Source organism: Artemia franciscana, chromosome 17 (assembly GCF_032884065.1).
Source record: "Artemia franciscana chromosome 17, ASM3288406v1, whole genome shotgun sequence".
NCBI lineage: Eukaryota > Metazoa > Arthropoda > Branchiopoda > Anostraca > Artemiidae > Artemia > Artemia franciscana.
Genome location: NC_088879.1, coordinates 40,924,102 through 40,939,262, shown reverse-complemented (window position 1 = coordinate 40,939,262; position 15,161 = coordinate 40,924,102). Strand labels below are relative to the sequence as shown.

Here is a 15,161-nt window from a genome sequence, read left to right as displayed (position 1 = left end):
AATATACAACATTCTTCGCTGTCCCATTATCTGTGCATATAAATAGATTGTCAGGTTTACCGACTCTTGAACATGCAACATATAATTGTCCATGGGAAAACAATCCGTATTCAGATCTATACCTCATGATTCTAATGATTGCCCTTGAGGTTTGTTGATGGTGATTGCTAATCAACCATTCCGTGACGCCGTCGTCATTTATATATCCCCCTGTGCCCCCCGGCGTCCCCGTTGTAGTTGTGTCCCGGTCGTCATTTATATTCCCTGTGTCCCGGTCGTCATTTGTGTCCCGGTGTCCCGGTCTGTATATACATTCGTTTTTGAATAGGGCTTTTTTTTAGTTTTTAGTTTTTTTACCTTTTTTTTAGTTTTTTTAGTTATACCTCATGATTCTAATGATTGCCCTTGAGCTTTGTTGATGGCGATTGCTAATCGAACATTCCCTGTGTCCCCGTCGTCATTTATATATCCCCCTGTGCCCCCCGGCGTCCCCGTTGTAGTCGACAAACATGACATCAGTCGACACACAAACATGACGTCACTCGACACACACACACAGACAACTTATTTTTATAAATATAGATGTTAAATGAATATTACGTCACCTAGATGTCAAAACATATGTACAGTTTGTTGCATTTTAGAGATTGAATATACGGGTATACTGCAGTAAGATACAAACCCAAGCATGAGCGGTAAATATACAAACCTCTGAAAGACATTGAACTTTGGCCGTTACTAAATTTCATATAGACATAAAGAAGAAAAAGGCAGAATATCTATGTATTTCTATCCACAGCGGTAACAATAGTAGACATATGACCCGACACATATGTTTTCACTTTTTGAAGACCATGACTATATTACATCCTTTTACCTTTTGCCACTGTGAGTTACCACTTGTTATCAGTAGGCTCTAGATACTATATTTTAGTATTTTTGGAAGATTAAACCTTACCAGACTCTTTTAATTACTCCCTGATATTTTTTTTTCCATGTAGCCCCAGACGGTTGGCCAGGGTCTTACATTTACGAACTTAAAGACAAAAGTAAGCCGTACGTTAAACTTTTACACTAAATCGAAGCTACCCTGTCACTGTGCATTATAGAACAGGTACATATTTGAGGTGTACATATTTAACACTTAACAACGCTTAATATTTTTATTACATTACCTCCTACATTTATGAAAATAAAGACTAAAACTTATCTATATGTTAGCCATGTTTACAAAAATTAAGCACCACATCCTGACACATTGTAATCATGATCACACTGTTGAGTATCTATATTAATTGCAGTGCCAGGGGGACATGAAAAGTCAGAAACTATCCATTCACCGTCAGGTCCAAGTTGGCAGAGGTAATAGTGGGTACAATCAATCGCAAAGTATCCTTCATGCGGGCATTTTTCGTTGCCTGGTGGATACGCAGTTGGTGTCTAAAAACAAAAAAAGAATATTACAAGGCCTATTCCTAAATACAAGTTACATAAAAACACTAATTTTTGTTTTACTGAAAACGAGGGGAAACATCAAAACTTAAAACAAACAGAAACTATTACGTATACTAGGGGACTACCGTCCCCTCAATATCTCGCTCTTTACGCTAAAGTTTGTCTTTTTGTCCCAATCCTTTAAAAACGACTCCTAAAACACAAGGGCCGTTTAATTAGAATTACAAGCCTTTTGAAAGTCGAAAAACAATTTAGTGTAAAGAGCAAGATATTGTGGAAGAGGCGACCCCTCTCATATACGCAATAATTTCTGTTCGTTTTAAGTTTTAACCTTGCTCCTTACTTTCACTTGAAAAAAAACTTTTTTAATTTCTGATCGTTTTAAATATTGCCGGGAAAGCTGTCTCTTTGTCTTTGGCAAATTACTTCCCTTCACGGAAAATCACTCCATGGAAAGTTCTTCCTACGTAAAATACCCGCTACTAGGAAAATTCCCCCCGGATAATTCCATTCTAGCTAAAAATTTCTAATGGAAAATTCCGACTGAATTTTTTTTATTTTCACACTCATTTGACCCCACCGCCATCCGTAAAAAATTCTTTCACGAAACTTACCCCCACCCACTAGCAAAAAGTTGCTCCCTCAGAAAGTTACTCCCACAGAAAGTTCCCTCTGGTAGATAATCCCGTGGGAAACTACCCCTTTGAAAATTCCTCCCGTGGAAAATCCCCTCCATGGAAAGATACTCTATACAATTCCCACCTGACAGAGGTCCCTCCAGGCGATTCTCCTTAATATCTCGACATGTAAAATTGAGTTGATAAAGAGAAATTAAGACAAGTAAAAAGAATTTCGTATAGGAATTTTGGCAAATTCCCTTAGGTTAGCATAAAATTTCCCTTGAAAAGTTCAACCCCAAAAACTTCCTTCCCTAAGGAAAATTATCCCCGTGAAAATTTCCCCAGCATAAAATTCACCCCCTCTCCACGCTGAAAAAATGTCTGTATACTTCCCAATAACAAATACTATACGTAAACAATTGGCCAATTTCACGACTTAAAAACCATTCAACAGGGGCTGTGGGGGGTCATAGCATCCCAAGAGGTGTAGTTACCTGACTTTTCAACTATCCTGAATAAAATGGCTATCTTAAACTTTTGATTAGACAACTTTTAGGATAAAAGAGGGTGGAAGGGGGACGTGTTGCCCTCCAATATTTTTTGATATTTTTCGAAATATTTTTTTCGAAAACTGTTAGTTTTCGTTTGAATGAGCCCTTTTTCAATATTTTAGGACTATTGGTCCGATGGGATAACCCCTAGCGAAAACAAACAAAATAACCGAACAAACCAGAAAACAAATAAACACGCATCCGTGATCTTTCTTCTGGCAAGAAATACAAAATTCCACATTTCCGCAGACGTAAGTTTGAAACTTCTACAGTAGGCTTCCTGGATGCACCGAATATGGTAATAAGACTTTCACTAAGGTGTTTATAGAGGGTGTTTTCCCCCTTTTTAAAAAATCAGGCAAATATCTTGACAGGGCCTTTTGAGGGTGAGGCTGTTCTTATTCCTCGCATTCCCGTGATTCCAACGGATCTGCCTTTTCAATTTAAAAGATTGCAATTCCCAATTCGATTAGTATTTGCAATCACCATTAACAAAGCTCAAGGTCAATCATTAGAAAAATGTGGTATAGATCTTAATACTGATTGTTTTTCCCATGGACAATTGTGCGTTGCATGTTCGAGGGTCGGTAAACCTGACAATCTATTTATATGCAGCGACAATTGGACAGCGAAAAATGTTGTATATTCGCAAGTTTTACGCAGTTAATTTGTATTGTATCTATCTATCTATCTATCTATATAAAAACGAGTTGTGTGTATGCATGTTTGTTTGTAAAAAGAGCGTTTGCATATGACGTCATTATTAGTACATACGGCTTTGTATATGCACAGACAATGGGAAAGCCAAGAATGTTGTATATTCGCAATTTTTACGTAGTTTAACTCCTGCAGACGAAATGAATGCTTGCCTGAAAAATTCTAATTTATGGGCACACGTACAAATATTAAAATTAACTACAAATATGCGTGTCCGATTGCAAAACGATGACTCTGGTCAAACATTTTCAGATCAATTGCTGGCAATTGGAAACGGAAAGCTCCCAGTAGTGGGAAAGCCAAAAATGTTGTATATTCGCAATTTTTACGTAGTTTGAAACACATATATAAATCTATTTATATTCACAGGTGGGACACAGGGACACAACTACAATGGCGCGTAACTAATATGGCGCGTAACGACTTACGCGCGCGGGGGGGCTTGGGGGGCGCGAAGCGCCCCACCAACTAGGTGTTGGGGTGGCGCGAAGCGCCACCCCAACAGCTAGTATATTATATAAACTGGATGTTACTGTCATAGAATGGGCATATTAAATAATAGTCATGTACAGCTTATATAATCTATGGACATGAGTCATTTAATGCATCTATTTGTTTTATAATTGTTCTTTTTTAATGTATGTTAGCGTATTTATATAGATTTGATACAATTTGTGAATAACTTTAGGCATAATAGTTGATATTCGTCTGGGCTATTCATTGATTCATTCATAGTAGCTTCATTCATTTTATTTAACTATTTATTTTATTTCACCTTAGTGTATTTTTTGTGAATCAATATAAATTTCACATGTAGATAAATAAATGTAAATAAAATTTCTGATAAATAACAATAACATACTGACCATTTTATGTAAAATTTAATGGCATTGATATAATATTTTCTTTTGGATATTTCGTGTCTCATGCTAGGCACATATAAATTTTATTTTATTTCTTTTAATGCTTTTTTAACGTATTTATATTTATTTTATACTATGTACAAATAAATTTTAATGTCTGATAAATTATAGCAGCAGATAAATTATTATGTAAAACTGAATGGGTTCTATGCTAATTCATTTCTGCTGCAGTAATTCCAAAGGCAGTATTCTAGGCACTATGAATTTTACATGACACTGAAAATATTAAAAAAAAAACGATTTGGGTTATTTATTTTTATTATAGAGCATTTGATTCTACAAGAGGTCTTTGTCTGATGTTCTATGTTTGGCTTTTAGGATAAGATAAATAAAAATAAAAAAGAACTCCAATACGTGAACATTTGAAAAAACGAATTTAAAAAAAAAGAATAATTTGGATTATCCTAAGAAATGAAAAAGGTATTGTCAAGGACGTGTCCAGAATTTTTGAATAGAAAAACCTGAAATAGCGCATCAAAATTTGGCTAAATGACTATTTGTTACTTTTTACGATTCAAAAAAGTTGGGGTAGGGGGGGGGTTCAAACCCCCTAACCCTTGCCTCTGGATATAGCCTTAGGCAGTGTAAAGGAGATAGAACTAATTTATCACACGTATTTCATTTAATATGGCGATTTATTAATTTCACTTTAATAGAAAGTGTCATATAACCTATAGTGCTGCATAGTGCTTGGAACTGTCGGAAATATTCTATGCTACGTACTGTACTAGAACAGTAATAATAATAAATTTTTAGCAATACTTATTTCATATGTGTGCTTGCAACAATAATATTGCTAACCATAATAAGTAATTAATAATCGGTTGGGATATTGAGTTTTAGAGCACACCTTAGATTACTTGTCGAACATATCACCAAACAAAAAAGAAAATGGTGGAAAACATTCAGCATAAAATAACTAAACTTAGTTATTCGCTGATTGAAAACTGTCATATTTACTTCTGGTCAAGTAACCTTGAATTAAGACTGATTAACAGTTCGTGAGTGTCTTGTCGGAATAAACGACGGGAAAAAAGGCCCTAAGGCTACCACCCGAGAAGGATACTCCCACTGAAACCCTTAGCCAGTCGCCATTCCAACCTACCTCTAAAACTTTTCTTAGAACCCCCCCCCCCCCTAACTACGCGAACCAAAACAGTTAGTCACTTGTCAGGAATTCAGACCTTAGCCGAAACTAACTCTGATGAAAGAGGTGAGACGCCTGGCAAAAAGAAGAAAAAGGATGAAACTCGTTCGCCAGTGATGGTGCAACCCCTCTCTTCAAGTGTCCCAGAAACTAGTGCTAACGGTTGGCCCAATTATTATACTGTCTCAATCAAGAAAACTAATGGCCAACCCTTTTGAGAAGATCGAATAATGCAAATTAGGAAAGCTGTCTTTCTGATCACGAAGGTAAATTTTGAACTTGTTTTCAAGCAGGACGAGTCTATTGATATTTACTTTACGTCTTCTCAGGCGCCAGCCCATGTCCTGTCAAAATCCAAAGAAATAATTCTTGATGACTCAAAAATTTTAGCCACAAAAAAAGATATGGAAAAGTTACACAAGTATGTGCTGTATGGTGTTAATACCAGTGTAAAAGTGGAGAAAATACAAACTGAACTAATAGATTCTTCAGGCCTTTTCATCAATCCTTCAACTGCTATAAGGTTAAGTTTAAACAAAGAAAGTTTTCTTCACCCAAGCCGTTTAATCCTCATTTCCTGCAAAGTTGAGCTAAGTAGAGAAATATTCTTGTACGGTATGTCCCTTTTTTACAAGATTTATAAGCCCAAGCCCCTACAATGCTCCACTTGTCTGGCCCACGGCCACAGCAAAAAACACTGCAAACTGTTCCCTCCGTCTTGCCTTAAGTGTGGGAAAACAGGCCGCGTAATTAGTAAATGCCCTGAGTCAGACCCTTTCTGCAGAAATTGTAATCGTAAGGGACACACAGCCCTCCAAAAATAATCTTGCCCAGCTCACCAAAAGCGAGTCGTAATCCTTAGAATATCTGATAAAATGAACCTACCCTACTCAGTTGTAGCTGCAAGAATCCCTTGGCAACCCACACCCCATTGGCCCAGTAGAAGACAAGCAACAGTTGCTGTAGAATATGCAAAGACAGTATCATTTCCAAAACAGGCATATAATGTTCATGCTCAAGGTTCTAGTCAGTCTCCCCATCCCTTACCTAAGTTTGCTTCAACATCCTGCCCTCCAGAAGATCCATCTAAAAGTAGCCAAGAATGGAAAAGGCTTTAAACTTATCTAAAAGTCAATCACTTAATTGAGGCTAGTAATGAAGCTGAGGAAACCAAAAATATTCTCAAGAAGAAAGCTATCACTAAACTCCTAGGTGATGACATCTTACAAACAGCTATAGGTCAATTATCCTCCATGAAAAAGGACATAGATTCCACATCAAAGCTAGTTAAAACTGTAGACTCAACTGCAAATCAAATTAATACAGGCTCTGACAATGCCACAACCCCCAAGACGGTAGTCGGTGCCACTGCCCTAGTCAAAGGCAAGAAATTTAAGAAAAAACGGCAAACTTTCCATCCCATTCCAAAATTACCACCTGTGATATTTCGTCGGCTGAAGAAGATTTCCAATATTCTAATCAAGGAAACGATGAAACTGAGACCACAACGGATATTTAAATGTGTACTATACAAGATTTTACGTTTCTCATGAATTTATCACTGTGCAATAATGTTGTTTTTAATTATTACGATGACCAGAATAATTTGCCCACCAGCCCCGATAGCCCTTTAAACCAAATTAACTGTGAATATCCCGACACTTTTGAGTTTTTGAAAAATGTGAAACCTAAGCTAATGGAAGAGACCAAACTTAATGTAATTTGCTTTAACATCAGAAGTATACGGGATAAGTGGGCTAATTTTAAAGACTTAATTTTAATTAATGGTTACTACCCTTTCGACATAATTGGAATAAAGGAAACGTGGCTTTAAGAAATTGATGATACTAATGAATTTTCCCTTCCTGCCTTTCAAGCTATTCATATTGAAAGAAAATTAACCAAATCCTCTGGCGCCATTTCTCTTTACATCCGGTCAAGTCTAAAATTCACCAGGCTATTAGACTATGAATCCTTATTCTAGCAACCTATAGATAATAGATGTATTTATTTAATAGTCGTAGACATAAGTGTTGACGAAAATTATTTTATTTTTTCATTATTTTATAAACCCCCCTCATTTCCGACCCCTTTCTCTTGTAATCTGTTTATGATTCTTCTAGTTTTATTAATTTACCACAAAAGAAGGCAATAGTTTTTGGGGACTTCAATTGTAATTTACTAAATGTTAGCAATAATAATGATTGTGACACCTTCTTTGAAACGTTCACCTCAAGTGGTCGTCTTCCCACAATCCTTTTTCCTACTAGAGTTGATCCTATGAGGTCTACAGCTACTGCAAGTGACAACATTTTTGTATCCACTTCCCTGGGAAACCACCTGTCCTCCAAAATATTATTTTCTGACCTGTCAGATCACTTTCCAATCTATCTCTCCCTACCCTCCCTTCCAGCTACTCAATCCTCTAGAACTAATATCCCTACGTATAATAGAATATATAATACTGTGGCTATGAACCGGTTCACGGATCGTTTGAAATCCTTCGACTGGTCCAACGTTTTAGATTGTCAGGATGTTAATTCAGCCACAAATGGTTTTACACAGGAACTGAGTGATCTTATCAGTTCAACCTTTCTAGTTCGTAAATCAAACCGAAAAACTACCCATATACGCCCCTGGATGTCCAATAGCCTAATAATCTCTTCATACCGAAAAAATGACCTATATAAGTTAGCTTGTAAAACCAGTAACGTTATCAACCTGACTAATTATAAAAAGTACAAAAACTTATATACCAAACTTGTCCGGGAAGCAAAAAAAGATTATTATTATTCACAAATCTCTCACTGCAAAGGGAACTAGCAAAAAATTTGGTTCACAATAAATGAAATTCTTTAAAAAAAAGGAATTAAAGATCTGTACCTATTAACCTTAAGGACATCAGTAGCAGATTAATTGACCCAATTTCGGTACCGGATGCTTTTAATAATTATTTCACTAATATTCCAAATGCTAACTCCTGTTCCTTCTCCCAGTCAGTACACCCTAGCAAAAATCCCGGATCCATGTTTTTCTCTCCAACTGATCGTAAAGAGGTGTTTCAAGTTATCAAATGTCTCTCTAATAGTAGTAGGCCTACACCTGACTTCTTTGGCATAAGTAATGAGCTTCTTATAACCGTACCATCCTATGTTTGTGAACCCATTGCGCACATAGCAAACCTGTCTATGACCAATGGAGTCTTCCCAGAAATATTTAAATCAGCAATTGTTATCCCGATTCATAAAAAAGGCGATCCGTCTGAGATAAGTAATTATCGTCCAATCTCACTTCTCCCAGTTATATCTAAAGTGCTCGAGAGAATTATATTCCAACGTCTTTCTCCCTTTTTATTTGGGATTCATTCTTCAGATTCTTGATTTCTCCTCATTATCCGTTCCAAATTTTCAAACTGCTAATGCACTAATAGACGCCACATAGTTTATACTTTCCCAACTTAACCTTAAAAATACTGTATTGGGCTTATTTCTGGATTTGTCTAAGGCCTTTGATATGGTTGATCACAGTGTTTTATTAAGTAAACTCAACAACTCAGGGATTCGTGGAGTCCCCATCTCATGGTTTGGCTCTTATCTCTCTGGTAGAGTACAGAGTGTGAGTCTGGGTGGGCCGACTTCACATCCCCTACCTGTCCGGAAGGACTTCCCACAGGGCTCTGTTCCTGGTCCAATGCCTTTTCTCCTTTATATTAATGATTTGGTTACGGACGTGGGTCCATCAGTGCACCCAGTACTTTTTGCTGACGATAGCAACTTTTTCATCACCGGTCCTAATTTACCATCCGTCGTTGCCTCTACTCAAACCCTTCTGAATAGAATACAGGAGTGGTGTCTCGTTAACTGCATGACCATTAACAGCAAGAAAAGTCAGGTTGTATTATTTCGAACCTCTTACAAAAAAATGAAGCTCAGCATGCACGTGGCCTAAATTATTCTACCAATCTCCTCCCACAGGTCGAAGTTGCTAAGTTTCTTGGTGACCACATAGACTCCTTCCTATCATTTGCAACACATGTTTCCTACATCAGAGCCATAATTTTGCCACAGGTAAGTATGATTAATCGTGTGAATTATTTTCTTCCTTTTGATATTCTTGTCACCCTATATTACTCTTTTATTTACCCATATATCTCATACTGCGGACTTTGTTTGGGGAACACTTATTCTTCAGTTACCAATAAATTAAGATTTGCCCAAAACCGTGCCGTCAAAGCAGTTTTTCGGCTTCCCCGACTATATCCCACCCAGGACTTGTGCTCCGATTTTGGTATTATCCCTTTTTAACAAATCATCAAAAAATTAAATCTATCCCTGGCATACTCCGCTTACCATAAAAATCTTCCTCCCCAATTATTATCTTATTTTAATAGCAATAATTCTGAAGGCCTCTGTCTCCGTTCATCTAACCGTTCCTTCATTGTCCCCAAGTGTGTCTGTAGTTCCGCCCAGCGATCCTCCATTTATAAATCTATACTTCAATGGAATATAATACCCTCCAGTGTCGAGCTATCCACAAGTTTTCGCACGCAATATAACGATGTACTACAATTTTGATATTATAATTCTCTGAATTCTTATTCAATTTGCTTTAATTACCCATGTTTTCTCTTTTCTTTTTTCTCTCTTCTTCATTTTCAACTTTTGTTTGTTATGGTCCTCAATAAGTTCGCTTCCAGGATCTTTATTATTATTGGTGTTATGTTTTTTTTTTTTTTTTTTTAATAAACTGAATTGAATTGAATTAATCCAAGTTCAGGTTTACTTCTCATTTTTTTCCGTGTTCTCCCATTGGCTTTGTTGTGCTGTAGCTGTAGTACAGCGTAATCAACAATCGAAGCCAAACTTGAAAATGCATTAATAGTGATGATGGACAGTTTTAACGAGTGGAAGATTAGTCCATTGTGCTCGGAAACTGTGCGAATTCTAGTCAATACTTTGCATATCCCATATGTCCAGTCTGAACAATTTCAACCAAGTCGTTGGAACTTATACCATGAAATACCTAAATAGAATAAGGAAACAGCTTATATTTTTAGCCTGGATTAGCCAAAGGATTAGCCTGGATTTACTTACGTTGCAATCTACACATGGAACAACTTCTCCATTTAGTTCTTCCCAAACATGATGAAGGAGGGGAAATGGCCTGGAATGGCACTTGTGACGGAAGTCATCAGTTTCAATAGACCAAACCATTGCACCGGCCAGATCATACATATTAATCAACTTAAGCTATAATATAAAGATAATTTTATTTTCATTCATCGTTAAAGAAGACAATTTGATTTTATAGTAAGCAAAAAGAAAACAGAACAAGAAGGTTTTTAGAGTAAGCGCTGTAGTGCTGGCTAAGTAAAGGGCCATTCAAGGTCAATGTATTATTTTTTACCCCAGCCGTTTCAAACAGTTCGTGGTAACAAACTGTAAGTAAGGAGCAACTCGGCTCAATAGTAACCGAAACTATAAAAATGGAATTTCGATATCAATGAATTTCTCAAAAGAATCAGATTTTTATGCTGATTGAAACTATATAAGTTTTATCAAGCTTATTATACCCATCATAAGTTAAGAGCCTGAGAAAATTTGCCTTATTTTTGAGACAAGGGGAAAACACCCCCTAAAAGTCATTGAATCTTAATGAAAATTACACCATCAGATTTAGTGTATCAGTGAACTCTGCATTAAAATGAAATGCTCCTATCTGCAAAAATGTGGAATTTTATAGTTTTTGCCAAAGAAAGATCAAGGATCCGTGTTAATGTGTTTGTCTATTTCCCCAAGGGTGACCGTATCGAACCCAGTGGTCCTAAAATATTGAAAAAGGACTCATTCGAATGGAAATTAAAAGTTTTAGATCCCTTTTTTAAGTAACGAAAAAATTAGAATGCAACTAGGATGCTTTTTCCCCAAGTCACCCGATCGAAATTTTTAGATAGCCCTTTTGTTCAGCTTAGTCGAAAAGTCAAACAGGAATGTCTTTGAGGATGACTTAGTCCTCCACAGTCCTTGGGGAAAGGGCTGCAAGTTGTAAGCTTTGCCCATTGTTATATACATGCCCATTGTTATAAGCTTTGCCCATTGTATAGTACAGGCTATTGCAAAGCTAACAGACGTTTTCAGGAGGGATTGTTTTGTTGATTGGGGAGGGGAAGTTCGGGCGGAGGATTTTATTTGGGAGGATCCTTCCAGGGAGGAGTTTTTCATAGGGAAAGGGAATTTTCCAAGAAGGGGGCGTCGTATTTCCCAGAATTATTTAAAAAACGATGAGAAATTAAACAAAAAACAAGTTTTTTTCAACTGAAAGTAAGGAGCAACATTAAAACTTGAAATGAACGGAAACTATTACGTATATGAGGGGGTTCTCCCCCCCCGTCAATACCTTGCTCTTTACACTAAAACTTTTTTAGTATTTTCAAAAGTGCTATTTATTCTAATTAAGCGGCCTTTGTAATTCAGGGGTCATTCTTAAAGAGTTGGAATAAAATTCAAACTTTAGCATAAAGAGCGAGGTAATAACGAGGGGGCAAACACTTTGCTGCTCCTTATGCTGCTCTTTATTTTCAGTTTAAGCAAATTTGTTTTTCTTTATTTAATTCGTATGAAGACACTGGTCGTAAAAACTTGAATGGGGGCTCATTTGATTAGAAGTTGAAAGTTCTAGTGCCTTTTTAATGTAACAAAAGTAATAAGGAGGTAACCAGCCTCCCATCTACGTTTGTTTCTGCAGAGGAAACTCCGAGTTTCCTCTGAGTTTAATACGATACGCGAAACTGAGAAAATAAAACATTCTAAATGCATCCAAGCTTTCAAATCAACTGTAATAGATAGATAGATAAATTTATTGCCCTTTCGATTTTTTTTTTTTTGATTTTTTTCCACTTCTTCTCTCTCTCTCTCTCTTTCTCTCTTTTTTATGTACTCCGTGTGAGCTATTGAGGTGTAATTCCTTCTTATTTTTTCTCTCTCTCTCTATTGTTAAAGAAGACAAAACAAGTTGCCTCCCTGTCTCCTTTGTATAAGATTTATGCATGTATATAGTTTCTTGTTTAATAAAGTCAAGTCAAGTCGAAAAACTTTACAAGACCACAAATGGAGTAAATAAATAAACAAAAAAGAACAGAAATTCAGGTACTACAAAAATACACAAAGACACTTAAGGATGAATCACGGTGACAAGGCTACAGGACCCAGTTGACTTTAAAAATTCCGTCTGATGCCTAATAAGAGCTGCAATGGGATCTGCAACACCGAACAGACGCGACACCGACGCAGTCCTTGTCCACGGTCTTAAGTTGAACAGAAATTTTGCATATTTATAATAATTTGAGCACAGCTGTTTTTGTCACTTTCGGAAAAGATAGTCCAAAATGAGATATAGCTAGAAAATGATGGAACCAAAGCATTGTATAAGCGGGCTCGAATCTGTCGGTTATAATTTTTTTTGTTGGTGATAGAACACCATAAGCTTTTTTCGCCTTTTCTCCAAAATGATTTATCTGTAGGGAACGGGAAAAAACCCTACTCGACCCAACAGGCATTCTTAAATAAACAATAGAATTGAATAAAACAACACTTTCATCACCAAACTTGACAACACGGTCCCATAAATTCGCTCCTTTTCTGCAAAACGCAACAATATCACTTTTGTTAGTATTAAATGTGAGACTGATCTTTTGATATATCGATGTATATTATATATATATATATATATATAATATATTATATATATCGATATATATATAATATATATTATATATATATATATCGTATATATAATATATAATATTATAATATATAATATTAATATATAATATAATATATATATATAATATAATACATATATAATATATATAATATTATATATATCGATATATTATATATATCGATGTATATGTTATATTATATATATATTTGTATATCGAAATTTTTTTCAATTCTAGAAAGGCAACGGTTCGTGTTTAAAATATCATCCACATCATTTCACAGTGAGAGATCCATTCCCCGAAAAATAAAATTCATTGTTACTGAATTCTGGCTCTCAATGACACTATCATTATACAACAGTGGTGACAAAATAGCACCCTGTCGGATCCCCTTCCTCACTGGGACTGAGTTGCGCAGAATAATTTTGTCCACTTCTAGAAGGCACTTTAAGTCGGATAGAAAGTTTACTATACATATTATGAAAAGGCAAAATAATCGACCAGTCCACGCCACGTTTTTGTGTGCTGCAAGTAATATCTGGGTATGTATTCCGGAGTCGAATCCCATACGGATATGATGGTCTGCCAGGAAAATACACTCATTTAACGCATCAGCTTCTATTAGCATATTCACTAGAATATAATGGATGTGCTCGTGACCGATACCTTTTTTAAAACCAATCTCGTTATCAAGATTAAGACATATACTTGAAATATCATCAATAACGAGCATTTCCATTGGCTTACACAGAACAGGTGGGCAGTTATAGCACGGTAAGACACGCAATCTGCCAAGATTTTCTCCTTTTTTATACACAGGAATAATAATACCGGTACAAAAAATATCAGGTACGGGACCAATATTAAAAATAATCTGAAACAAAAGTTCAAGATGACACCAAAGATAGTCACTTCTATATGTAAGGTGTAAACCACAGAGACCACCAAGACGACGCGATTGATCTTTTTTTTTAGCTTATGGATGGCGACAGTTTTGGTGGTTATTACGTAGCCAACATTACAGCCAGGTAACTTTAGACCTTTATCTAGTTCTTTATTGAATTTTTCTTCAAGTTGTTTATCAGGATGGGAAAAATCAGAAGTAAAATGGGACATCCACTCCGTCTCTGAGACCGTGGCTTCGGAAACACCACAATTCCTCCTACGCTTAAGAAATCTTCACATTAGATTTGGATCATTATTAACTAATTTACTTTGCTGATCGATCACTTCACATTTATGCTTAGATAGGGCTTTGGCAAACTTATGCTTAACAAATAAGCGAACTTTATTTAAGATATCAAATTTTGGACGATCACACTCAATCCAAAGCTGATTCCAGAATTTTGTACTTGGACATGCGTCACCAAGAGCAGGATTTTGAGACCACTTTGGGACTTCCGCACTGACTCTAACTTCCCGACTAGGTACAGCAGCTGTCTCCGCACACGTTTGTCTCCGCTTTCACGTGAAAATTTCACGTGAAATTTTCGTGCAATATATGTTCAAGACATATTTTTTTTTCTTCTTCTTCTGGAATCAGTGCATTCTGCTGAAATAATTGGAAAGGAATCCCGTATCTTGGCAGGAATCTTGGCAGGAATCTTTTAATCTTGGCAGGAATCCCGTATAATACTGCATGTTAAGCACACGCATCGATTTTATTCCAGTCAGTCTTGACAATCACTTCCTTGCACTAGGAGGATTGTCAGGTAGTACACGGGTGAATTGAAAAGTATTCAAAATCGGATAATGGTCAGATGCATAGACTTTTATATCGACGTGACATGGGCCACAGGCTGGACTTTCGGTGAGCTTAGCATGAAATCGAGTGACAAGGAGGAGGGGGTATAGAGCTACAAATTTTGGGATTGTTTCATTTAGGATAGAGGGGTAAGGGCAATTTAAGTTTGTTATCATTCCAGACCAAAAGAGTAAAGGGTGGTAAAAACGGAACCTTAAATCTTGTCTCTCCAGTCGGCTTTGAAATGACACTAATATGCTTCTTTGGAAGATGGACCCCTTGGC

General features: G+C 36.4%; 1 protein-coding gene across 1 annotated transcript in view; it reads right to left on the bottom strand.

Moving 5' to 3' along the window:
- Positions 1–1,149: 1,149 nt before the first annotated feature.
- LOC136038242 (chitinase-3-like protein 1) overlaps positions 1,150–15,161 on the bottom strand; it is a 38,273-nt gene continuing 24,261 nt past the window's right edge. The window contains exons 8-9 of the mRNA XM_065721350.1: positions 10,507–10,662; positions 1,150–1,440 (exon numbers count right to left, since the gene is read on the bottom strand). Coding sequence (XP_065577422.1) covers positions 1,237–1,440; positions 10,507–10,662 — 360 coding nt within the window. The 3' untranslated portion in view covers positions 1,150–1,236. The remainder of the gene's footprint in view (positions 1,441–10,506; positions 10,663–15,161) is intronic.